This window comes from Betta splendens, chromosome 6, assembly GCF_900634795.4.
Source record: "Betta splendens chromosome 6, fBetSpl5.4, whole genome shotgun sequence".
Taxonomy (NCBI): domain Eukaryota; kingdom Metazoa; phylum Chordata; class Actinopteri; order Anabantiformes; family Osphronemidae; genus Betta; species Betta splendens.
The window spans coordinates 3,588,127-3,613,059 of NC_040886.2; the positions used below are offsets into that span (position 1 = coordinate 3,588,127).

General features: G+C 43.2%; 2 protein-coding genes across 4 annotated transcripts in view; one reads left to right on the forward strand and one right to left on the reverse strand.

Annotated features, from left to right (window-relative positions):
• The window catches only part of necab2 (N-terminal EF-hand calcium binding protein 2), a 72,758-nt gene extending 60,732 nt beyond the window's left edge, over positions 1-12,026 (forward strand). For both annotated transcript variants that reach the window (XM_029152848.3, XM_029152847.2), the window contains 4 exons: positions 3,996-4,108; positions 6,877-6,954; positions 7,603-7,694; positions 9,200-12,026. In XM_029152848.3, the coding sequence (XP_029008681.1) occupies positions 3,996-4,108; positions 6,877-6,954; positions 7,603-7,694; positions 9,200-9,228 (312 nt within the window). In that variant the 3' untranslated portion in view covers positions 9,229-12,026. The remainder of the gene's footprint in view (positions 1-3,995; positions 4,109-6,876; positions 6,955-7,602; positions 7,695-9,199) is intronic.
• Positions 11,468-21,043, reverse strand: slc38a8a (solute carrier family 38 member 8a). 2 transcript variants are annotated; one of them, XM_029152845.3, is made up of 10 exons: positions 20,604-21,042; positions 17,792-17,990; positions 17,401-17,557; positions 16,703-16,807; positions 16,320-16,377; positions 14,528-14,642; positions 14,306-14,453; positions 14,018-14,220; positions 13,891-13,942; positions 11,468-13,131 (listed from the first exon to the last, which is right to left on the reverse strand). In XM_029152845.3, exons 1-10 carry the CDS (start codon positions 20,805-20,807, stop codon positions 13,029-13,031), a joined length of 1,344 nt encoding a protein of 447 aa, XP_029008678.1. In that variant the 5' UTR covers positions 20,808-21,042; the 3' UTR covers positions 11,468-13,028. The 2 variants fall into 2 exon arrangements, with proteins under 2 accessions (XP_029008678.1, XP_055365553.1); XM_055509578.1 differs by having other exon boundaries at positions 13,037-13,131; positions 14,058-14,220; positions 20,604-21,043.
• Positions 21,044-24,933: the final 3,890 nt, after the last annotated feature.

Here is a 24,933-nt window from a genome sequence, read left to right on the forward strand (position 1 = left end):
CGTATGTGGCTCTAATTTGTTCAATAACTGTGACCCAATCAGAGTCATACCTGTTTTTATGTTGTTTGGCAAACATAACATTACAGTATGTGGATAAGATTTGGGGGATTTTACAACCTTGTGTCATATTGATGAAGGTTTTGGCTGGACTATTTATGCTAAGCATAAATAAAGTTGTTTACACAGAGATATCTATATCTGAGAGCTGAGCAACGATGCTTTTATTGCTCTTTATCGATTCAACTTTTCATTAGTTCCAGGAGAGTTGTGTTGTTTTTTTCTTCAGACTTTTCGTTTGGGAGCATCACACTAATATGAGTCCAAATTGTGTTTCACCTTGGGTTCATCTGTAAATCTGCAGTAAAACTAGTTTTACGTTTTTCTTTTTCTCTTCTGACCGGCTCTCTTTTGCAGCCTCTAAAATTCAAATCACATGAATCCCATCTGCTGAGACAAGGCTGACCTACTGTAAATGAGTGGACCAACGATGCACAGTTGTACTGTACTTGTGTAAACTGTCTGTGAGTGTGTTGTGAAAAACACAGAGAGGCATTCCACAGAAATCTCTCATCAGTGAGTGTAGACATTGACAAATAATTTTGGAGGGTCGCTTGGAACCCATAAGACGTTATGCATGTATTTACGTGAATGGAGGCATTCTAAATTGGAATAAGCTCCATCCATCCTGCGATATTAAATTGATGTTTAGCATCTCATCAATCGAAGTAACACAGATTGAAAGAACCGAGATCCTCACACAACAGTGACACCCCTCCTCAACGTTACACAAGCAGGTTGCATCAGTACAGCTCAAACACGGTGGAGTGTAGAGACAGAGAGGATCACAGGGATACAGAGGGGCAGGCAGGCTTAGAGGGAATGTGAGTATTTTCGGCAAGAGACATAAAACGATGTGGTGAAGATGGTGGAAACACAAAAGATTTGTCCTTGAAATGTTTTAGCTGGAGTTGCATTATGGGACATGTGTGGCTGCTGCAAGGCTCAGGTCCGTCTTCTTCAGGACGGGAAACATGGCGCCCTCTCAGAAATGAAAATGAAATAGCCCACAACAGGATTCACATTATGGACAGTTTAGGTTTCATATGCTTGTACTCAGCCGGTTGTTGAGTGGATTGTGCAGATAGAAATTGTGTCTCATAAATCGTAGCATACTCTAGAGATGATTTTTCAGGAATAAACAGGCCAATATTTAAACACAGCAAAGTGCAGTTTCCTTCATCCTTTGTGTGTTCACTTTGTGTGTTTCATCTCACATATTGCTGAAGAAAATAAAGAACTACACACTGTGTCTGGCCATATTACTCAGTGATCTAAAATGTAGACTTTCATTCCTCCTAAAGGATGAAAATAATGGTTGAATATTCCAAATTTGTAGTTGCGCCACATCTGCTACTTTCTGTGCAATTGTGCCCCCAAGTGGCCAGAAATCCTGCCTAGTGCTGCTTTAAATGCCCTGATTTACATGAATAGACAGTAGGAACTGCAAGAATCTGAAATCATTCATCTTTTCAGTTATATAACCAAGACATAAAGTTCTCCCAGTATTAAAATGAAATAAAGAGCAGCATGGAGCTGCAGGCCAAAAATGTGACAAACACTTCCAGGAGTGTAAGTTAACAGCTGCTGTTTATTGTAAGGTGTTTACTTTTCTTCTCCCGCTGCGGCTGTTCACTATACGATAGTCATTCATCTAGTACCGCAGCCCCAGCACAAATATGCAAATTTCCCCCTGAGCTAACGAAGGTGTTCTTGTGTTTTAGCAAGAAAGCGGGAGAGGAGGAGGTGAAGGAAGAGGGGTGAGACTAGGATGTATGTATGAAGGACAAAATGAAAAGAGAGAAGAGGAGCTGAAAATTGAAAACTGAAAACAGATGGGCCTGGAGAGGAAAAAGAAATAAGGAGGCTGAAACGTCAAGAAGTGGGGCAATAAAGAGAAGCGAGGAAGGAGGACACAGAGTGGGGCAGCTCATGGAGAGATGAGGCGCTGAGAATGAATAGTTGTGTGAGATGAAGCCCTGAATGTGGGTGACTGGTATTTCCCAGTTCCCATGGTAACACTGGGCTGCCCCCCATCCTTCCATAACACATATACATCCTTCTTCCTTTCCCATATGAAGATACCCAGTGGAATGCACCATATTAAAAAGAGGCAGCACATACGTTAACACATCGAATACAGTTCATGACAGATGACGACAACAACCTCACTACAGTGGTGTCCATGCATAGATCCCAAGCATGTGAGACAGACGGGCTAAAGTTAGACAGCAGGGGAAGCAACAGGGAGAAGCGTGACCTCTTTGGTTTGCTGGGTGCACATAGTCAATATGGTGCATTGGGTTTGCTTTGTTTAAGTTAAAAGCCATGAAATGATTGGGAAATGTTTGCAGCTCAGCTGTAGTTGGCAGCAGACGCAGGTCTGGAGAATGCTGACGAAGCCCCATCAAACCTAAATGATCCTGCTGACGCACCACCTTTGGAAGAACGCTGGCAGTGGAACTTACAGCAGGACGTCCTGGAGTTTGAAACACATTTAAGCACTTCCTCAATGCACTTGTGATTCACGGAGAAAGGATTTCATCTGTCAAATTTCTGATGTGAAGTTCAAACAAGGGATTCACATATCACAACGACACAAAACTCAGATGTGCTTAGAACTTTGATTCTGATCCATTTGCAAACACAGAATTTGCTGAATTGGTGTGACATGTCCTCATCAAACCAAGCTGCGGTTATAATAATGTTTGATTTGCTTTGTGTGAACAGGACTGTAAAAAAGCCATAACCCTCATTGATGTGGAGCTTTAATGCTGGCCATAATCACGGAGGCTGGCTGCACGGTGACTGTTTTCCTGATCATGTCTTAGGGCCACAGATTCGCTAAGGCCCAGATGTAATAGTGGTGATTTGTGCAAGGAGGCGGCTTGGTTAATGGAGTGCTAGTGATTAAAATGAACACAGGCTGCTTCTAAATGATCTGGTAGGACGGACCCGACACGCTAGTCTGTCACACACGCCCCTGTTCAGCAGCCCCATGAACACACACACACAAACACACACACACACACTGTAGCAGCGTTCTGCCGACAGAGACCCAGGTGTTTATTCATGCGTTTTAATGTTGCAGTAATGTCGTCGCCTCACGACCCCCGTTTAAGATAATGGCGGCAGATAAACAGCGAAGTCAAGAGGCAATGGTCACAAACAGCAGCAGAGGTGAACGACGCCCAAGAAGATGTAAATACGGAGAGTACTTGTCAGTGGAGACAGTAATGAGGAGCAGGGGCTCGACTGAAGGGTTCCAAACCCACAAAGTGGTTTATTCTCAGCCCTAATTCAGAATTTAAACAGAGTGAGGCTTGATCGAGAGCAGGAATAAGGACGAAGGAGGAGGGAAGAGTTTGTCAGAGGAGGTAAAGTGAAGGTCACATGAAAGTAAAAGGCAGACGGTCGCTGGACAGATTAGGGAAACCAGTTAAAACGATTACAATTAAACAAAAAATACAGATCTGCTGCTCAGAGGCTCTGGGCGTTTCACAGGAAATGAGATTTGCTTTCTTATGACGATAACGAGGACATGATCATCTGCTCTGCTGTTTGTGTGAGTGGGCACTTTGGAGCATCTGTGTGTCCTGTGAAGTCTCAGTGCGACTGTGTGAGAATTATCTGGGTCAGAGTGGATGAATATTTAATTGTACTGTATCGAGCTACAGTAACGACGGCACATAAAAAGCTGGAAATAGGCATTAATCCAATTCATTTAAAGTGCTTCGCTTTCTCCTGCCGCAAACTGGATTGTGCACAAATAAGTTCAATTCATTCTCCAGGTTTTAATAGTACGGCTTCATCCACATTAACGGTCACAGAGGCACTCGAGGGGAGGGGGGGGGGGGGGGGGGGTTCCACTCATGTCAAGCACAAAGAGGGGCGCCTGCATTGACTGGTAACCTTAAGACGCGTGTCCCTCTCCACAGTCCTTGCTGCTGATCCGTCAGGAGATGGTGGTCTCCCAGAAGAAGCTGGGCGAGTTCTGCGAGGCCCTGAAGCAGTACCTGAAGAACGTCTCTGCTCAGAAGGACTGCTTCCAGTAAGTGCTGGTTCACAGACTGCATCACACCAAAACACCCATAAAACAGTGACCGTGGCAGGATCAGTGGGCGCTGCCACTGGCCACAGTCATATAGTGTGAGTTGGTGTCTCACATCCAGAGCCTTGGGCTTCTCAGAGGTTTAATATCAGAGAGATTTGACCAAGTTCCAGACTCAACATGCAGGAAGTGTAGTCTGGACACACATCATCTCCAGCCTGTGGGAAGACCTTCAGATTCTGGCTCCATTCACGCTTCTGTGCCTGCTGCAGGCTCCGCTGTGGTCTGCCCAACTCTAACTTACTGTAACCTTGGTGTAACCAAGGTGTAATTATGAGAAAATGCAAAATCAGCATTTACGTATACAAGATGTCAGAAAACCATCAGAATGAGAATAATGACCATGTGTGTGATGCAAGTTACTGTATGCTGTCATGGCTGGAGCGGTGTGGAACAAAAACGGAGGCCTTGCACACAATTCACATGTAAAGCGACCAGGGGCACATGTTCTTGTGGATTTGTTAAAACATTATAATGTCCTAAAATCATCTACGTGCTGGGCAAAGCCGCTGTTCATGTTTGTGTGATGAACTGCTACAGTTTCTCAGACTCACAGCTGGAGAAAGTCGATATCGAGTCAGAGCCCAGTGGTGAATCATGCCTCTGTGGGGGACCGTACCGGCCCGAGCAGCAGCAATACTAGCTACCACACTGTACGTTGGCATTTATTCATGAGCAGCGAGTCACCAGAGTGGAGTCACGCAGAAGCAGTTTGGTTCCATAGGTGAGGAGTTGGATCAGATACAGTAGCGATGCAGCCACACACACAATGCAGTCATTTCCCAGGTCTGTGAACATCTTTACAGCCACTTTGCTAAAAGCTAAAAAAGTCACTTGAGTGATTCACACTTCAGCATCGATTCCACAGGAGTGAAGGTATTAAATGCTTAGTAGTGGCCAGTGAGGAGCTCACCCAGACAGAGGCTCCCTCGCATGCAGCGCCACAATCGCTCAGATGTTGCTCTTGGTTTTTAACAGGGGATTTGTTCCCTTCTTTCCTTAGCAGTAAAATGTTTGGAAATACAAAACTTCCAAGTAGCTGGAGTAAATAAATAAATGCATGAGTTGACAGACGTGGCTTCTCATTATCTCCAAACGCCTTTTCTTCCCTGTGCGTCGTCTTCTCTTTTTGTCTCCTAGCGTCCTTATATTTGATGTTCCGCAGACTAAGTGTGATATATAAAGTTTATTTAGTCCCTGCCTCTCCTCCTCATTATCTTTTAGGGTGAATGTGTGATTACAAAGCTTTATAATATCCTCCAGCAGAGCTCACACAACTCAAGTTACTCTTATTAAAGCCCAGTGGGGATGTTTGACAGGTAGCAGCACTCTTTGCTCGCAGTGCCCCCTGCAGGCCTGTAGAAAAACTGCAGGAGGAACTCACACATCTAGTCCCTAATAAGGTACTTAGACACTCATCAGACCAAATGATGAAAGGCAACTGTCAGGTCATATAAAACACATGTTATATGTCCTAGTTGGCCACAGTGATCTATTTATTTGATCCTTCAGACAACAACGCTGTTGCTACAGTGACACAGAAGCTCAACTGACGGCTGCGCCTGCTGTGTGCTGGGACGTGCTAGCGTTGGCTAGTAATAACTGGCTGCCTTTGATTGTTTGGACTTATGAGCCTTGCTCAGAGCCGCAAAAATAATAACAATATTGTAATATTAACTCTTCAAAAAGTTCTTTTAAGTGACCGTCGTTTTTCCTGTAGGTTTTGGAGACACTTGAATTCCAAAGACGTGGTAAATATTCAAATATTTTGTTGTTTATAAATCTTTCAACGCTCTCTATGCTAGTAATATGGTCAACTGTGATTACACACGTGTACAGTGGCCTGTGTGAGGTGGCTCTAACCTCGTTGGTCTGCAGAGCGTGAAGTTTCAGTGTGTGACCTTCTTTCTCAGCACCACTGGATGTTTTCACACTCACAATTTCACACTGAGCTGAACTGGAGATGCTCAGCAACACCTGCGACGATTTTACTCAAAAGCACACTCACAGTCCAGGAGCAGAATTACCAGTGACAAAACATGAGAGAGACGTGGCCAAGCTGAACAAACCCCACGGAAGATCAGCTGCAAAAGGGGAATTTATATTTTAGTATATATGATTTATTTCTAATATGCCATGTGCTCATGCTCATATGGTTCCCGTTAACTTCTGCTATGCTCACTGTATAAAGACATCTGAGCAGAAGAACCTCTATGTGTATTATTACCAGCCTCGTACCTGAATTCATTCACGCTGAATGCCACAGAGTCGTTTAGAGGAAAGTCTGTCTATGAAATCATCTATAAAATGGCCACTCACATCCAAAGGCCTCCTCTATGCAGCGTTGTTTTACTGCAGGTTTGTGGATGGGAGGTTAGTGCTCGGACCAGCGCTGTGCAGACATAAGGAAACATTTCATTATCTGAGTCTTTCCATCAGAGCAATGTGCCTCTAATGTGCCATTTCTGCAAATGATACTTTCTTTTCCTTTTCTTCGCACCTCGCTGCCTCGCTTCCTTCCTTCCTCACTCACTCATTCTCCACCCTAGTCCCCGTAGTGGTCTGCTGAAGCCCAGCCTGAACCCTGGGAGAACACGCAAACTCTACACAGGAAGGCACCCTGTACATGTACACCTCCACTCTGCTCCTCTTATCCACTGGTCTCTAATGTCCTCTCGTACGGTTTCTCTCCTCTGTCTCTGCTCCAGTGTGACCGCGGTGCGTCTCCCGGACGGTTTATCCTTTGTCGTCTATGAGTTCTGGGACGGAGAGGAGGAGTGGAAGAGGTGAGTTCAAAATCTCCCCAAACTCATGACTGTATTAAGGCCTTTTCCTCTGACTCGGACAAGCTTTTTGAAAAAGTGTAAATGCATTAAAAGCACTTGATATCAAAGCCACAGGCACAATGAAATATCAGTAAACACTGAGGAAGGGCCACTTCTGCAAGATATTTCTCCCCCAATGCTGAGCCAACCTAAAAGTCATTACTGAGTGTGGACATTCATTTTGTTTCAGAAAAAGCCTCTGAGTCAGCGCTGTGCCTGTCTGAAAGTTAATGGGAGCCGAGCCTGAGGTTCCTCCTGCCACTCTCTCATTGATTGGTGATTGCTAAACAAAGGCAGCGCTCACTTTTCTTCCATTACTGTCATGAGCGTCCACATTTAATTAGCGCTCTCTTCATTCCGAGGCCTTGAGTTGCGTCAGGTGGTTATGATTTAGTGGTAGCGCTTGGCACGAGGGCAGGCTGCTGATGTAGCTGATCTCGCTTTCTGCTCCGCTGCTCGCTGCCATCAATATTTCACGTCTTACAGTGGAGGCTAAGAGGAGGCGGAGCGCTCCGAGGCTGCGCGTGCTCTTGTGAGGGTCTTGGAGGCGTCGGTGCGCTTCCATACGGTGATTACAGCTGCATGTCTGTGTGTGGCCTATGATTTCAGGCACCTCCAGTCGCCCCCCAACAAAGCCTTTCAGCACGTGAAGGTGGACACACTGTGCCAGCCGGAGGCCGTGTCCTCTGTAGCCGTGCCAGGTCAGTGCTCAAACACTTATTTACAGTATTTCTCTCAAAAACTGTAAAAACTTAAAACATGCGAGTCTTTTGTCGTTATGATGTTTTATCCTATTACAGCTATAAATGAAAGACTGGTGACCTGTAGCTTTAGTTGTATTCAAAGCATTGACATTAACTGTCAGGAAGTGAAGCTGATGATTTCAATTCTCAATCTGTAATTTGATTTTCCATATTGTACAAGATACAAGGACTTTCAGGGGCTCTGTAGAGTATGTTTTGCTTTAGATGAAAACAGGGATGAGCTGCACTCTTTATTGTCCCTAAACACCTCACAAGACTATGATTATTGTTGTTTAACACCAACACAATCTGGCAGATATGTCTAGAGGTGTTTATAAGCTGATATTTATAGACAAAGGTTCATGTCAGCAGATATCTAATTAACATAAATATATATTCATTTGACAATTTGTGCTGGTTGTACAATTGTAGAATTGTAGCGATTTCTCTTGTTTTAATAGCATTTTAATTTTGACCTAAGGCAAAGACAGTTTAACATGAGATTATTATATAAAAAATATTTGTAATAATATTTTTTGTAGTGTCCACAGAAGGAATATATGTGTAGGATCGTACTGAGAGAAGAAATTCATCGTTACGCTTAAGAATGAAATACATATGTTCTATTGGTCTACATACAGTGAGTCATTATGACCCTAACTAATACCACAAAGACGATGGGTCCACACAGACACAGTTACTGTAGGTCACAGTGGAGACAACATGGCACTGACTCACTCCTCATATCAGTCACAAACCAGCTGGATGTGACAAAGGATTGTGTTCCTATGCACCATAGCGTTGGAGAGGCTGTTTCCTTTTAAATCTGGCTGTAGTCTAAATCTAAAGCTGAACGAGAAAACGTTTGCTAAAACGCTTCAATAAAGAAATAACCAGTGTTCAGAGCTGTTGCAAATAATTGATAAGAAATCCAACTTTAAAGCAGGAAATAGAAAAATAAAAAATGATTTATTTGTAATTAACACAAAATAAGAAAATGATGCAATGATGTGCAAGCAGCGAGCTGAGCTAATCCTCAGAAACTGATTATTGTTTGTGACTCGGGCGTAGCTGTTGCTCAGGGCTTCTCAACCCCTAAAGCAGGCTCCATTTAAACGGACTGACACTGGAACGTGTCCACGTCCGAGGCGCCGAGCGTCAGGTGATGCCTGGCACGCGGCCATGTCTTCACTCCTCCCTCCGCCTCCCTTTCTCCCCCACACTCTGTCTCCCCCTCTTTGTCGATCATCTTCCACCCTCATCTCCCTTCAATCTGTTTCCTCTCAGCCCCTTGCGTGTCTCTGTTTGTTGTTTGTTTCCCATCTCTAAACTCGTTCTCCTTTCTCTCTCTCTCTCTCTCTCTCTCTCTCTCTCTCTCTCTCTCTCTCTCTCTCTCTCTCTCTCTCTCTCTCTCTCTCTCTCTCTCTCTCTCTCTCTCTCTCTCTCTCTCTCTCGCTCTGCAGCCGCCTGGTGCAGCGTGAACAGGGACTGAGCATGAAGACACTAAAACTACACATCAAGACTCCTGGACTCCCTTCTCTTCCTCCGTCCCCCCCCCCCCCCTCTTTTAGTCAGTACATGTTTACACGGTGCAGAGAAACGGTGTCGACTGCAGTGACGAGTTCAAAAAACAAAGTGAGATTCCAAAAAACGCATTCACATTCAGTTTATTAGTTTGACTCAAGGTTTGGGGTCATTTCTCATTGGAGTCTGTCATGTAGCAAGGACCCCAGGATTGAGTTTTTCATGTAGCACCCGCTGATTTGGAGAAAAAGGGAATATGTCACTTAACAGATGTTACTGTTACTTAACAGCAGCTGCTAATTTCACATTCGCCCTCAGAACAATGAAGAGGCTGATCTGTCTGTTAAAATCAGCCGTTGCACGGATTTTACAAATATATCATATCAAAATATATATATATATATGGGGAAAACTATGAAACCAATGGAAGCAAGTAACATTGGCAAAAATGTGTAAAAGGTTGAATGTTTGAAACCCAGACACTTCACAGTCGCACAGGTTCAAGTGGTACATTATAGTTTAATTATTCAGGCTGAAGCTGAGGATCACACAACATATCTGTCATCTTTCAAATGAATGACTTCATTAAACACAGTTGAGTCGTTTCAAAGATTTGGTTCCTTCTCCAACACAACAAACAGCACAGAAAGCTCTGGTTCAGTGTAAATCTGCTGAGATAAACACATTTCTGTTTCTTCACGTAGCTTTGGGTTCACAGAGAAATCAACAGATTGTTTTGCTGTCGAAGGATAAATTGTGACTTCGTTTCAGTTTTGCCTTCCGTTCATGTTTTCCATGTCTGAATTGGCGATAGGTAGCTAATAGTTTGTAACTCTAGTAGAGACTGTACATACAGAAAATGTTCTAATCTGATTATATTTGTATTTATTATCATCTTTTAGTGCTATGGTGCAATTCTTTCCTTAGTGGAGGTGACAGTAGCTTAATAGACGCTGCAGCTTCTCTTTACTGTTTGTTTGATCTGAATCCTAGCGTCAGAAACCAACGATGCCCATTGGAATGACAGTCGATATAAAGCCTTAAACATCACCACATGCTGAGCTGGTGGCATCACACCACGCAGCAGCAGTGTTGCATTGGAAGGCGGTTTCACAGGCCACGTCAGGTGTTTCTACACTGGGCGCATTAGGTGAGCAATATTTCTGTTACTGACTGTACTGAAGGACTGACAGGACAGATCTTTATCCCAATAACAGAATCCTCCACAGTCTGATCACTGCAGGATCAGGAGCAGGTTGGCTCTGATCAGCTGCATCAGTTCCAAACGTAGGCATAGCTTTCATTAAAACATTCTGATGAGCATATGATGATAACGTTTAATGAAGGCACAGTCTTAGGTCCCTCTCTGTCATCGTCGGCGACCCTCTCTCCATTCCACCCAGTATGATGTGAAACCCGCACCCACTGCATGTCAAACAGTAAAAATGCTGTGATGCTTCACATTCTGACGGACATGCTGGACACCGATCAGCTCCACGTCTGCATCTGTTTGGTCCAACGCTTCATCCTGGGACAAACAATCAGACTCTCAGTCAGAAAGCACAATGTAAAAAAGGGGGGGGGGGTATTGTGACTTGGTGACAGTATATTAGAGTTACTCTTTCCTTTTAGAGGTGTCGTCATTCCATCCGCCTCACTGTCTGTCCCCAGCGAGTGAGGCTCCAGTTCCTAATACACGAGTCAAATGGGCGCCCAACTTTACCACCACCGTCTCCTAGAGAGCATTAAACAGGGCAGGACTGCATGGACCTATCTGTTATAGCATATCCTGTAAAGATCTCCATGAACCCATAAGCAGGTTCTCTGTGCTCGTACTGACGGAGCAGTGCTTTTAGGAGCGGGTCCCGGTTTTGTTTAACTCTGCAGCACCTTTAATCCTCCATTAAAAACTGACAAGGAGCTTCTGAATAGACTTCTAAAGCCATATTGCATGGTTCGATGTTTACATGTCAGTGACTTTACTATACTGAGAGCCATAGGTTTACAGTACTCAACAGCCCCCAATGCAGCCTACATTCTAGTCGAAGGCTCCTCTCCTGAACTGCGGGCCCTCGGTTGGGGTACTGTAGCGAGTGACCCGTCACAGATGCCAACACTGTTTTCCTGTTGATACATTCCTGAACGTCCCTCCGACTGTGCGAGCTGTTCTTTTTTTCTACCCTCCGACTCTGCAGCGCATAAAACGAAAGAGTTACGCCATTAAAACGTAGCGACAGAAGCCTTACTTCACTGAGAAACAGGACAAACTGTGTGATGATGGTGCCACTTCAAAACACGCGCTCACGTGAAACTTAGCCAATCAGGACTTTGCCAAATTGACCCACATGGAGGCAATAACTCTCCCCCTTCTATGGTTGTGTTTTTTCTATCCTTCAGCCGAGTGCATGTCAACTGAATGTCCAGTAACTTCTTTGCTGTAGTATTAGACCAGGCTACTCTTCAATGGGTTTTGTGCATTTCTTACCTTCTTTCTTTTCTAGTATTCCTATGAAGCAAACAGAGACTGAAATCTATTATATTAAAACATATGACTAGAAAAAAAATGGCATCCATATGGTAAACATTCACTTTTATGGTAATGGTTAATGAAATAATTATTCTTAATGTATGTTTCAGTACAATAGCTTTCTCTTCTTAAGTGTAGAGACTTATTGCAGGGATGCAAGTGTTACGTTTGGTCTTTCAAGAATATCTTGTTGAAAATATGATGTAGAGTGATGCAATTCAATAAAAGTATTCAACTGACAGCTGTGTTGGGTGGTTTTGGTTTTGTGACACTGCACATTAACGGCTCTATTACTTAACCAGAGTTAAGTCAAACAGTGCCTTCCGCCTCGCCTCATTCTTTTTCAGTGTAATTACACACTTCAGGTTTGACGTTTTGGCAGCACATTATTCGTCCAACACTATATTTGTAGAAACCCTAAATTCATCTCTTTTAATCCACACCAATCAGGTAAAACCTTATTTTGATGCTTGATTTATTCGAAGCACCAGGTCATTTCTGGTGCTTTTATAACTGGCACTAACTCAATAAATGCACATTTAACAAAGCATTCATATAAAACCTATTTAATTTGTTTCCTTTTCACTGACACGCCCTCCTCACAGGACATGTCACAGCTTTTATCTTCCATAATCTATATTCAGCATCATAAGCTTCTTGTAAATTGTTCCCAAAACTGTTCCTTAAAGTGTTCTGGAGCCCGGTCCTCGCACAAGTAGCAGCCGGACCGAGCATCACAACAAGGTTAAGCTTCAACTCAGTGATCAAAATGAAACCCAAAGAAAATAGATGAAGCATCACACATTTACACAGTATGGGAATTCATGAACACAAATGATTCTCCTTGTTCAGCCTCTGTGGCTCTGCAGTGTCAGTCCGTACAGAGGAAACCAATGGGACCAAACCCTGTGGATTTGGCCTGCCCATCACATTTTCTGCTGCTAACAAACATATGTGACTACAGCATTATCTTGTGTTAGGTTACACTACTGCATATATTGACATATATAGTCCTCACGAAAGTAACCCTGCTCAGGTTAAAGCTCACCTACAGACTCTATGTAAATGTTTTCTGAATACATTCATGTTGAATAGTGATGTGCACTGACATATGTGACAATATAAGAGCAGTGAAAGACATAATCGGCATTATTTGGGAGTATTATTATCTGAGTCTATTGAAGTCGGATGTTGCCGGTTTCCATAAGGTCTGAACGCAACCAGCCAGGGAAGTCTCGCCGTCAGATGTGTCCGAGGAGCTGCATGACAGCGATGGTGCTGCTCTGGCCGAAGATGAATGCTCCGCAGAGCAGGGTCAGCCCTCCCCATACTGTGAGGACGACCCTGGAGACGAACAGGTGGAGTAAACAAATACTAATATGATACATACATATGAGATATGAGACTCAAAACAAAACGACGACATTAAAAACCAAGGGATAAATGACGGCAGAGGATGAACCATGCTGACAGCAGAGATGCCCTCAGTGCTGCCAGCAGGTTCACCCCGCTTTTTGAAGAGAAATAACAGAATAAGCTACTGGAAAACAAGAATGTGGTACTAAAGTATTCCCGCCCCCCTTAAAGAGAACGGTCAAACTTAGAGAGCTGAGTTGTTCATTAGAGTCTAGTAGTATAAAGAAGGAATAGTTAAAGTTGAGTAATAAAAGCTTTTTTTAGCAATATGAACTGCAGTTCAACCTCAAGGCGTCATGAATGTTAATAACTGTACACAGTAAAGGTCACGCTGATCTGCACACGCACTTTTTGCATTAATTGACTTTGTGTGTACAGATGATGTGTAAGAGTGATGGAATATAATAAAAGAATAAAGGAAGAATATATAATAAGAAATAACATGTCGACCTTAAAGTAAAGACTTTGTCTTGAGGGCAGAAAAAAAACAAAGGTCATGAAAAACGTTTTCATTTGCAAAATCTGTTTTGTCAGTAAAGAAAGGAGACGTTTGAGTAAAGAGGGATTCGTCTAAGGAAACCCAGTAACTACAGCAGCAGCACTCGCTCTGTGTCTTCAGTGCTGCGTTGGATCATGGCTCAGATGTGTGTTTACTTTCTATTACCATTTAAATGAACATGTTCTCACCTGGTCTTCAAGGCGACCGGCTCCGACTGCATGGCAAACATCAGGCACAGTCCTGTTCAAACACAAACACGGAGCTTATGGACGGCGACTCATTGGACAGAGTGTGAATCTGTAACAAGAAAATAACCTGGGAAAATAAAGATAAAGAAGGCGCTGATCCCTCCGACCATGCTGATGACTTTGCTGATGTCGGGCACGAAGACAGCAGTGAACAGCGTGGCTGTGATCCACAGCACCGTCAGCGCGTAGCGGCTGCGGCGCTCGAACGCTGCCGTCACCGTGCCGTGACGCCGCCGCCTCCAGCTCAGCAGGGGGTCCTGGATCACCGATCTGAGGGCAGGTGATGCGCGTGTGTGATTGTTGGTCCATTCACATGAACTGAAGCAACATAAACATGAAATGCTGAAGGCCGGACCTGCCCAGCAGCAGGGTGATGGGGTAGATGGTGATGATGGAGACTCCGAACAGCAGCCTGGCGATGACCATCAGAAGGTCGTCGCTGGAGTACGACATCAGAATGTCGGCCTTGACGTCTTTTCCAAACGTGAGATACCCATAAATCCCTGCAACGGCAAAGACACGGGGTTATGTGTGGCAGTTGTGTGACTGCAGTGTTCGCACCAGAAACTTGTCTGACCTGTGAGGGAGTAGATGATGAGGCAGAAGATCATAGAGACCCCAGAGATGAAGGCCCAGTGAGGGAGTCGCTGGTTCTCCATGCTGCTGTAGATGGCGATGGAGGCCTCGTGGCACTGAGGAATAAAGAGCCTGGTTACTGTCATCTAAAGAACCGTTCACCTGGAGTCAATACAAGACATGACAAAGGACAGAGCCGCAGCGGCTAAAGGGTCCGTCTAACCAGGACACACACATTCTGTGCCAGATAGAGAGCCAGAGATGAAATAAGGAATTCAATGGAGGCTATCAGGCGTGAGTGACGCCATGGGACGTGTCAAACCATCGCAGGTGTCAGGGTAGGACTCCTGATCCCAGCTGCCACAGTTCCTGTTTAAAACCTCCTTTTCTGCCGTCCCCTCCGCTCTTCTCGGCAGCTCATCAGCTCATTTTTCAACCTTTCGCACTTCAATCACTCACCCTGAGGGAGCGTGTCTGAGTGTGTGTGTTTGTGCATCAATCCTTGCACAGTTTCCTTTTATTAGATCCTGCCTGTCCTTGGTGGGTTACCTTGGCAACTCAGGTAGTTAGACATCAGTCTATCCAGCCTTAGACTGACAGAATGATCTTTATCCCATACTCTACCCTGCTATTAAATATGAAAAGCTCACTCTGCTGAGCTCCTGTGGAGAATAGTGGCCCCAGGCCGCCCAGTCTGCTGACCTTTACATTACACTTAAATGCACTCTGCTGAGAAAAACCTGGGAGATCCAAAAGATGATGGAGGATGCTGAATGGGCTTAATACCCAGCAGTAGCACCAAAGAAGGACCAAAAAATACATTTCCCTGGCAAAAAAGTACAACAGACGTTTGTCTTGGCATAAAATGATTTCCTGCGACAGTTTTTCATAACAGATTCCCAGTAAGATCCAAATCATCCAGCATAAGAAAACACATCCTCACAACAGAGAGATGAACTTCAGATTAAGTTCAAGTTGACCCCAAACTGCAACGACCTTTCTCAGTGCAGCCCATGGCTGAAGGCTGCAGCAAGTGTCAATTAAAGGAGCAGTTTGACATTTTGGGAAACACCTAATAGCTCCCACGCTGAGATGAGAAGACTGACGAGCGCATCATGTATGAGCTGGAGACCAGAAATATAGGCCGACTGACTCTGTGCTGCATCAGTGTAGATTTAAAGTATAATGACGTAGAGTTTAGGTTTACTGATATGAACCGTGTTAATGTTACACTGATGTGAGTGAATGTTTCACTTTGATTGTGTTTGTGTTAACAATACCAATGGTAACATAATACATAATAATGATAAGGTTCAGTTTGAGACATTGTGTTTTAAACTGTGTTGTCATTTAATAAAATGAAAATAATAGTCCAGCCTGTGCAAACAACCACAGGTCTTGGTTTGTCTGTCACATATACAAAAATGAAACACACACTGTACAAAAGACATTTATGAACTTCAGCATATGTCTGAGTTTACTTTAACATTAACCTGCAGGGTACATGTTAATACTAGCTGGTATGCAGAATATTAATCTATAGTAAATGTATTTTATTGTGTCTTTGCAGCGTTTTGCAGATGATCTGTGACTTTTTTTTACTGATGATGCATGCACTGATGAGAAACTAAAATCTTTGTTGTTGCAGGTTTTTACTGCTGGACTATCCTGAAATAATGGCCGTTTTAATGTGACATGCCAAACTGAATTATGATGCAATTAATGCACACAAAATATAAAACACGTGTTGGCTAAGTGTCCAGAGGACGCACATGTCAATGTGGTGCTCTCACCTGGAAACCGAAGCAGATGGTGGGGATGACGCTGAAGGTGGAGGCCCAGGAGCCGATCCTACACAGCGACGGAAGGAGACACACGAGGGGAGTCACTTTGTGAGATTCACAAATGCCACAAGAAAGAGGAGAGCCAAGCTATTCTTAGGGAAGCACGATAATGCCGTGGCATTTACACACACTTTGCCATAGAGTTCAACTGTCAATCATAGGCAAGCGGGTGACAAGAGTAAACGAGGTACAGCTAGTCAGCGAAGAGGAGCAGGGGTTCGAGGCTTCACTCCAAACTTACTACAATTTACAGAAAACAGAGTGGTTTGCAAAGTTTTTTTTTAAAACAGGGTTAGATAATTTTAAACACACACACACACACACACACACACCCAGTGCTGTAGGATGAGGTGGCCGCCATTCGGACAGGGGGCATGGTGTGATATCTGATGAGGATGGCTACAGTCAGGTAGGACGCCGCCAGAGTCCCCAGAACGCTGTGAGAGGTCACAGACACAGAACACGTTTCAGACACTTAGCAGACAAATTTCTCATGCTCTTATTTTGTTATGCCTGCCTGTCTGCCTTAAAGCCCATCCACTTCTCCTCTCAACTCATCTCATGCTGACCTGCTTTATCTACAGGCATCTTCAGACTCAGACCTACAGTACAGTATGTGTTTCCTGCATTCAGTTACCGGTCCAACCGCCCCGTCTGTGTTCAGTTATTGTACTGGTCCAACCGTCCAATCTGTGTCCAGTTACTGGTCCAACCACTGTGTCTGTGTCCAGTTAATGGACCAACCACCCCATCTGTGTTCAGTTACTGTACTGGTCCAACCATTCAATCTGTGTCCAGTTACTGGTTCACCCCTCCCGTCTGTGTTCACTTACTTAATTGAATTCTATTCTTATCGCTAATTTTATGCTGTGTTTAGTTTCAGATCAGAAGATGAATGGCTGTGTAGTAGTAATAGCCCATTTTAAATTAACCCAGTTGTACTTTGTTTTGTGTGGAAAAATGTTTGTTTTCAGTATATTGGTAGCAACCTGCAAAATACTGTGTGCACATGTAACTCAGGACATTTGACCTGATGTATTTCTGAATGCTGATCTCTTTGGGGATGGACAGTGGCAGGATGAGGAGCGTGCAGAGCAGCACCAGGCCGAACCGCTGGTCAGTGTAGAAATGATACGGCATCTCTACCTCAGACAAACCAGTCACCAGCTCGTACAGGGAGCCGCGCACTGAAATACACAAAAACACACAGAATGAAATGGAAACACCAAGAAAAAGGACCCAAAGCATCAACTATACAAACTAATGCAATAATCTAAGCAGAAGAGACCAGAAGCTTGGTGTATGCTCTGAAATAGAAAAGGGCGGCACTCACAACAGATAGTCACAACACTTTTTATTTACTTTTTAACTTTTTCAACGTGTTACTTGATTCCATTACTGCTTTTTCTCCTATTACTCACACTTCTCCAGCTGGTCGTCCACTATGACCAGAAAGGCCACAGCAATCATGAAAAGGTTGAAGACAAAGCAGATCTCACACAGCTGACCAATGGCCGGCCCGCACACGTGCTTCACCACCGCCTGGTAGGTGCACTGGCCACTGATGGAGGAGGCGTAGCCCAGGATGATCAGACCGCTAATCAGGAACACCAAGGAGATCTGGGTGGATAAAGGTGAAGGAGTGGAGCTCAGATACAGATCGGGAATGAGTAGAAGAAACTGAAATTTAGGTCAAATCCTTGCACACAGATCATAGAAGCTAACAGTCTAAACACCAGATTTGAACCATGAACAGTTATTTTGCTTGAGCGCAAAAAGAAATGTTTTCTTTTAAATTCACTTCTACTTCTTTTAAAAGTGTGCGTCCAGTTTGATTACTCATCAATCACTAATCCAATTTCTAAATGGTTGGCTGGACGGGTGTTATTTAGTGGCTATAAAGTTTATTTAATGAAAAGTGCTTTGAGATTGTGAAAAATGACAAAGCGAGAAAGAAACCTAACAACAAAGTCGTCCGTATGGGGATAAAATATTAAAAAGCGACACTCCACATATTGTGCTGCTCTTATCGTCTCAGATCATTTCGCTTGAATACAACAAAAATAAACTGAAATGAAGAAAAAGAGGAGATCATATTGTTACAGGCTTCCTACACCTTTTGAAAGGTCAAATTCAAGCACTTTTCTAGCACTTCCAAGGTCCATCTTCAAACTTTTCCAGGATCATGCAGTTTGGTTAAATACATATTTATAGGTATAAAGAAAATACAATCAAATTGTCAAATGTCACTACTTTTCAAATTTTAAATGTAATTTAATAAGATAATGTGCTTAAACAGCTAAAGATGTGTTTTAAAATAGCAAATGGATAAGACAGCTTAGCTTTTAAAAAGTCTCACCTGTTTAAGACTGTCAAACAAATATAGGAATTTCATGCATCAGCCTACAACAAGAAAGAAGCTGAATCTGGTGAAATACAGTCAAAATGTCAAATGTCACTACTTTTTCTCATGATAAAATCCTGACATTACAGAATTAATAGTTTCATAGTGTGATGGCAGAGAAATTAAAAAACTATGGGGCATTTTTGGACACAAAGGTCTCCAGAGGAAGTATTTAGCACTACATACCAAATACTAAATACCAATGCAATCAAATCAATTTTGTTGTTAATTTTTGACATATCCAAGATGCTAATCACCACCAAAACCCCATCCTCCTACTTTTTAGTTTACAAAGTTATTGAGTTTTTGTGGGGGTTTTTTTGCAAAAAAATAAGGAATACTAGTTGAAATTTGGCATTTAGGGAAAAATCCAGAAAATTATTAAATGCTTGGTAGTTTCGTGCAGGTCAGAAGTTGTTTAAATCATTATTTCAAAGCAACATCAACAAAAGCAAAAAAGAAAATTGATGTATGATGATTTTATAGCTAGAATGCTATAAAATCATTGTACATCAATTTTTTTCTGTATGTGCATGGAATTTTTGCCAGGAGGGTGTATACAAAATGTATACCATAAATCCAGTATAAAGACACTGGATTTAAAGGTTCATCTAAAAAGAAACATTTTTGACAAAAATCAGCCAAAATCAGCAACTAAAAAGAGCACCAGAAAAGTACAACAATGAGCCTCTATTCATGACTTGAACTTGTCATGTACCAGACAGTGTATATTAAAACGGCAACCTCCCGGCATCTTTAAGCAATCATCTCTAACACACTTTGGTGTGGACTTTTGGACTTTGGTGGAGGGGAGGAAAAAGCAAGGCTCATGTAGAGCAGTTTGAATTTTAGGCTCCCCAGCTATTTTTATTCCTTCTTCCAAAAGCCAAACTATTTAGTCAGATAGTTAGTTGTTGTTAAATAACAACTAAATTTCAAGCACCTTCAAGTACTTCATCTGAAATTCAAGTACTTTTAGGACCTTGAAAACACACCATTAAAATTCAAGTATTTTCAAGGCTTTCAAGCACCCTTAAGAACCCTGTTGTTAGTAGTCGCCCTGTGTTTTTGTTAGATGATTCGTAGCAATATGAGGTACATCTATAGCCTCTCCACTACAGTATGATGACAAAAACTGTCAGCCAGTGTGGAAAATGTTTGATGGATGTGAAAGAGAAGCAGCTACACAGCCCACACCAGGCGAGGAGAGAACCGCTGTAGTGGAGACGAACGCCAGCTTCATAGATCCCTGCTGAACAGCGATAAGGTCAAAGTCTGGGATTAGTCCTTGAACGACAACAATTATGCAAATGACACTGCGGCTAAAACACTCCGGAGCACTCGCTATTCAATTAGACTGTAAATGTACATGCAGTGCCTAGACAGGTATTTACTGTGACTGCCCATAATCAGAACATCAATTCTTCTGATTCATGTTTGCACCTCTTTTGAACCAGAGACCTATTACACAGTCTGGCTTTTTATAAAAGGAAAGTCTGTCAGACCTGTTGCATAATAAAGCTCACTAATCACTAGTGTCAGCAGTGACAGTGATCTGAGGAGCAGTGCACATGACCACATCAGGTCAATAGAAGGTTAGTACCTAGTTACTGGATACTGGGCCGTTTATCTAAAGCTGGAAAAGTGGCAGCACCTCAATCAGCTGCTGCTAAGAGACACACCTGATACAGGCGATCAGCATCTCACTGGACCAATATGTAAATAAGAAACTTCCTTTCACCACACACAAAAAGCTCCTTCTATTTCATCTATGCGATCTTTGCCAAACCTCGTTCGAACCGTGGGTTCATATTTCAAAAGGTGCTCACCAGCTCCACGGTGACTGCGCTGTGCACGCCCCCCGCTCTCTCGAAGGCCCAGGGGAAGTTGAGGAGCCCGGCGCCCAGGGCGGATTTCAGCATGATGAAGATGGCCCCGACGGAGCCGAGCCTCGGCCCCGAGGCCACGTCCAACGGCGGCTTGGCCGAGGCCGAGGCCAGCAGGCTGATGCTCTCTCTGGCTAACTCCTCCATGAGTCGGAAACTCACGGCGCACACGTCTACGCGCCACGGGCTGCGTGCATCCGTCCGTCCGTCCACTTGGCTCCTAAGTGGTGCGTGGATGGGCGCGGAGCTGGGGGCTGCTCCCTGAGCCAGGTGAGGAGGGGGCAGCGACCAGCCCCTCCACAGCAGGGCCGCGTCCACACATTGTAGGGCTCTGGTGACGCCCCCTCTGGCGCCTCCGAAGGGGCCCGAGCTTTAGTGCAACGTTTTAAAGATCGCTGCTTTTTATTATAGGTCATCTCCATAAGATGAACTCACTTTTGTGTGATGACTTAGGTGCTGCCAATTAACACTACGAAGCATCCAGACAAACTTATACCATTATTAAAAGTCAAACTAAAAGAGTTTTAAACGGCACTTGGACAGCTTTAACTCCAGGAGCAAACATCTGGATTTAATAAAATGTAATAATAATATCATAGATAATAAAAAATAAAAATTTTAATAATTAATTAATTAAATAAAATAAACTTTTAATAACTTAAAGTAAAAGTCAGTCATGATTTTGTGCAGTATGTGAAAAATACAAGCAGAGTAATGTGTGTGGCTTAAATCAGCTGAACCATCTCAAATCTGTGTCAAATTCAGTGATAAAACTAATGTGATTAAGTTTTAGAGTTTAGGGGTAATTTATACTTGACATGGAGGAGAATGTTAATGAGGTCAGGAAATGTTTCATGTAAAGCCTGTTTCAAGTCAGAAACAGGCTTTACCTTTGTTTCAACATCAAGGGAAGGATGTGAGTGGTCTTTTGTCTGTTCTTACACTTCCGTCAATTCATTGTTTTTAAGAGTAAATGGCAAATGACAGAAACCGATTCTTCAAGTTTTTTTTTTCATCTCATCCTTCTTCACTAAAAGCTTTTTAGTTTGATGTCAACACGGAATAATTGCTGTCAAGGAAGGTGGATTAATCAGGAAGCAGCCACAGTTACTCAAGCAAGACAACACTTGTGAATGGTCGAGGGTTTAGTGCTAACACAGACATGGAGGTGATTTGGTTGCAAAAAAACTCAAAAACACTTTCAGGTGATAGAAAAATAAAATTATAAAAGTATAAATGTCGCCTCGTTTCATTCGTGAAATTGGGTTTCTGGCTTTTAATTTCATGGATGAACATCAAACAGCTACACAAATCAATTTCCTGCTGTACAGTCACAAGGTAACAGATTGTGCCCTGCAGGTTAGAGCCGGATCTCTGAGTAAAACCAAAGGCACACGCTGAATTCACTCATTTAAATTCATCCTTGCTATTTACAATTTGCAGTCACACATAAGAAAAGCCAACGAATCTCACGAGCTCTCTTTGGATTAGGAAGGAAGAATTAGGCAAACTGTGCGGAAGTGATGGGAGTCCGCTAATTATCGTGTAGCCACTAGCAGGTTGACATTAATGTAACTGGAAGTCTAACTTCATGTTCCTGTGAAGATGACAGAAGGAACCTGACGCTCATGACCAAACGCTCCTCAGCCGAACCTAAACTTGTTTGTTTGTTCCATTCTGATACAGATTTCAGGGTAAAACCTAATAAATAAAATCAATTTAAACAATGATTAGATAATTACTGATTAAAAAAAGAGGAAAATGAGGTGAGAACTGGGGGGAAGCATAGTTTCATGCTGATGCAGACATTAAAGAGTAAAGCTGATGGGGAGAGCTACCGGCTGGTGGGAGCTCAGAGAGGAACTGATGAATCTGAGGGGGGGACAGCGTGGCGGCTCTGGGCTGAACCCAGCCTCAGCCCAGAGCCGCCACGCTGTCTCTTTCAACTGCCCGTCCAGGAGGTAAGCAGCGAACCTGATTGGCCCGACAGGAAGTCTTGGCATCTGGAAACCGTGGAGGGAAACAGGGCATGTGACCTACACTCACCACCAGCTTTCCCAAATCTTGTTAGCGCAGCTAGCTTACTCCACGCTTATTTCCTCGTTTCCCAAGGTTCTGAGTGAGATTAGTTCTCAAGCGGGGCCATCATCTAAGAGGACAGGTGACAGATTCACAGGCTGATCTGGCCTATTAGGCCTGGATAAAGCCCTGGGGCTCAGACCAACGAGCGCACCGACGCACATCAGCGCTGATGAAATCAACCTGCGTCACTAAATTCAGCCTAGAAATGGAATTAGTGCATTCAGTTTATAATTATGCCAGAGAGAGGAATGCCCCTTAACAATCTCCATTTAAGTAACATGAAAAGCTGACTCACATTTAACCTAAAGTCCAAGTGGTGACTGGAGCCAAATGTTTTGGCAGGTTTAATCACCTCTGTGTTTAGCAATCAGCCACTGACACATCATTAAAACACTATTAAAGCCTGCAAATTCAAATCTTCTAAAAAACGGTGAGCAAACTTCAGGATGTGACCACTGAAATAATTAGTTCTTCTTTATTCTGGTGGAAGTTGTGCTGATGGACACAGGTACTTACTCCACTATATGAGATCACAGAGAGACACAAATTCTCACTTCATCCACAGAGGAAAAAAGAATTGTTTCTGGAAAAAAATAAATAAAAAATGCATAGTGATAGTTATATGCATGAGCTGCTTTTAATGAACCCGTGGAAAGATCTAAATTCCATTTACTGGCTCCTAAAACCAGCATTATACATTATGCTGTATGGTTTATTGAATCCTAAGAGGTCCGTTGGCCAGCAAATGATAATAAACTGCAGCCATGATGTGGAAAAAATAAGTGGTACAGAAACTAATGTTCAAGTGGAACCAAAAGCTACACTAAATTATTACAAATTTTAAAAACTATTGTCTAATTTTAACTTCAATGCCTATATGTTGTTTTAATATTAAAACAACTATTACTATTATTAAAACAACTATTACACCAATATACTAAATAAACATGTGTATATATATATATATATATATATATATATATATATATATATATATATATATATATATATATATATATATATATATATATATATATATACACACACATGTACACATGTATACACATGTATACATATATATATATCCAGCTGCTAAGGGATGGGACTCACCCTGAATGGCTAACCGAAGGGCGAACGATCCTGATAATTAAGGATCCCTCAAAGGGTACAGTCCCATCCAACTACCGGCCAATAACCTGTCTCTCCACAACATGGAAGCTCATGTCAGGCATCATCGCAGCTAAGATAAGTGGGCACATGAGTCAATACATGAGCGAAGCACAGAAGGGCATTGGTAAGGATACCAGAGGAGCCAAACACCAACTCCTGGTAGACAGAACAGTCGCCCAAGACTGCAGAATGCGACACACCAACCTGTGCACAGCCTGGATCGACTACAAGAAAGCCTATGACTCAATGCCACACACATGGATCATTGAATGCTTGGAGCTGTACAACATCAACAGAACTCTAAGGGCCTTCATTGCAAACTCGATGAGGTTGTGGAGAACCACCCTTGAAGCCAATGGGAAGCCACTTGCTCAAGTATCCATTAAATGTGGCATATACCAAGGAGATGCACTGTCCCCACTGCTGTTCTGCATAGGTCTGAACCCCCTCAGCCAAATAATAAACAAGACTGGCTATGGATACCGACTCCGGAACGGGGCCACCATAAGTCACCTCCTCTACATGGATGACATCAAGCTGTACGCCAAGAGTGAGCGAGACATCGACTCGCTGATCCACACCACCAGGATCTACAGCTCGGACATCGGGATGTCATTTGGACTCGAGAAATGTGGGAGGATGGTGACAAAGAGAGGCAAGGTAATCCACACAGAAGTGGTCTCACTCCCAGAAGGAAGAATAGCAGACATTGAGGACAATTACAAGTACCTTGGAATACCACAGGCAAACGGCAACCTTGAACAGGCAACAAGGAATGCGGCAACAGCCAAATACCTCCAACGAGTAAGGCAAGTCCTAAGAAGCCAGCTCAATGGCAAGAACAAATCCCGGGCAATAAACAGCTACGCTCTGCCAGTGATCAGATACCCTGCGGGAATAATAAGGTGGCCAAAGGAAGAGATACAGACCACAGATGTTAAGACACGAAAGCTCCTCACCATGCATGGAGGGTTCCACCCCAAATCCAGCACCCTGAGACTGTACGCTAGCCGCAAGGAAG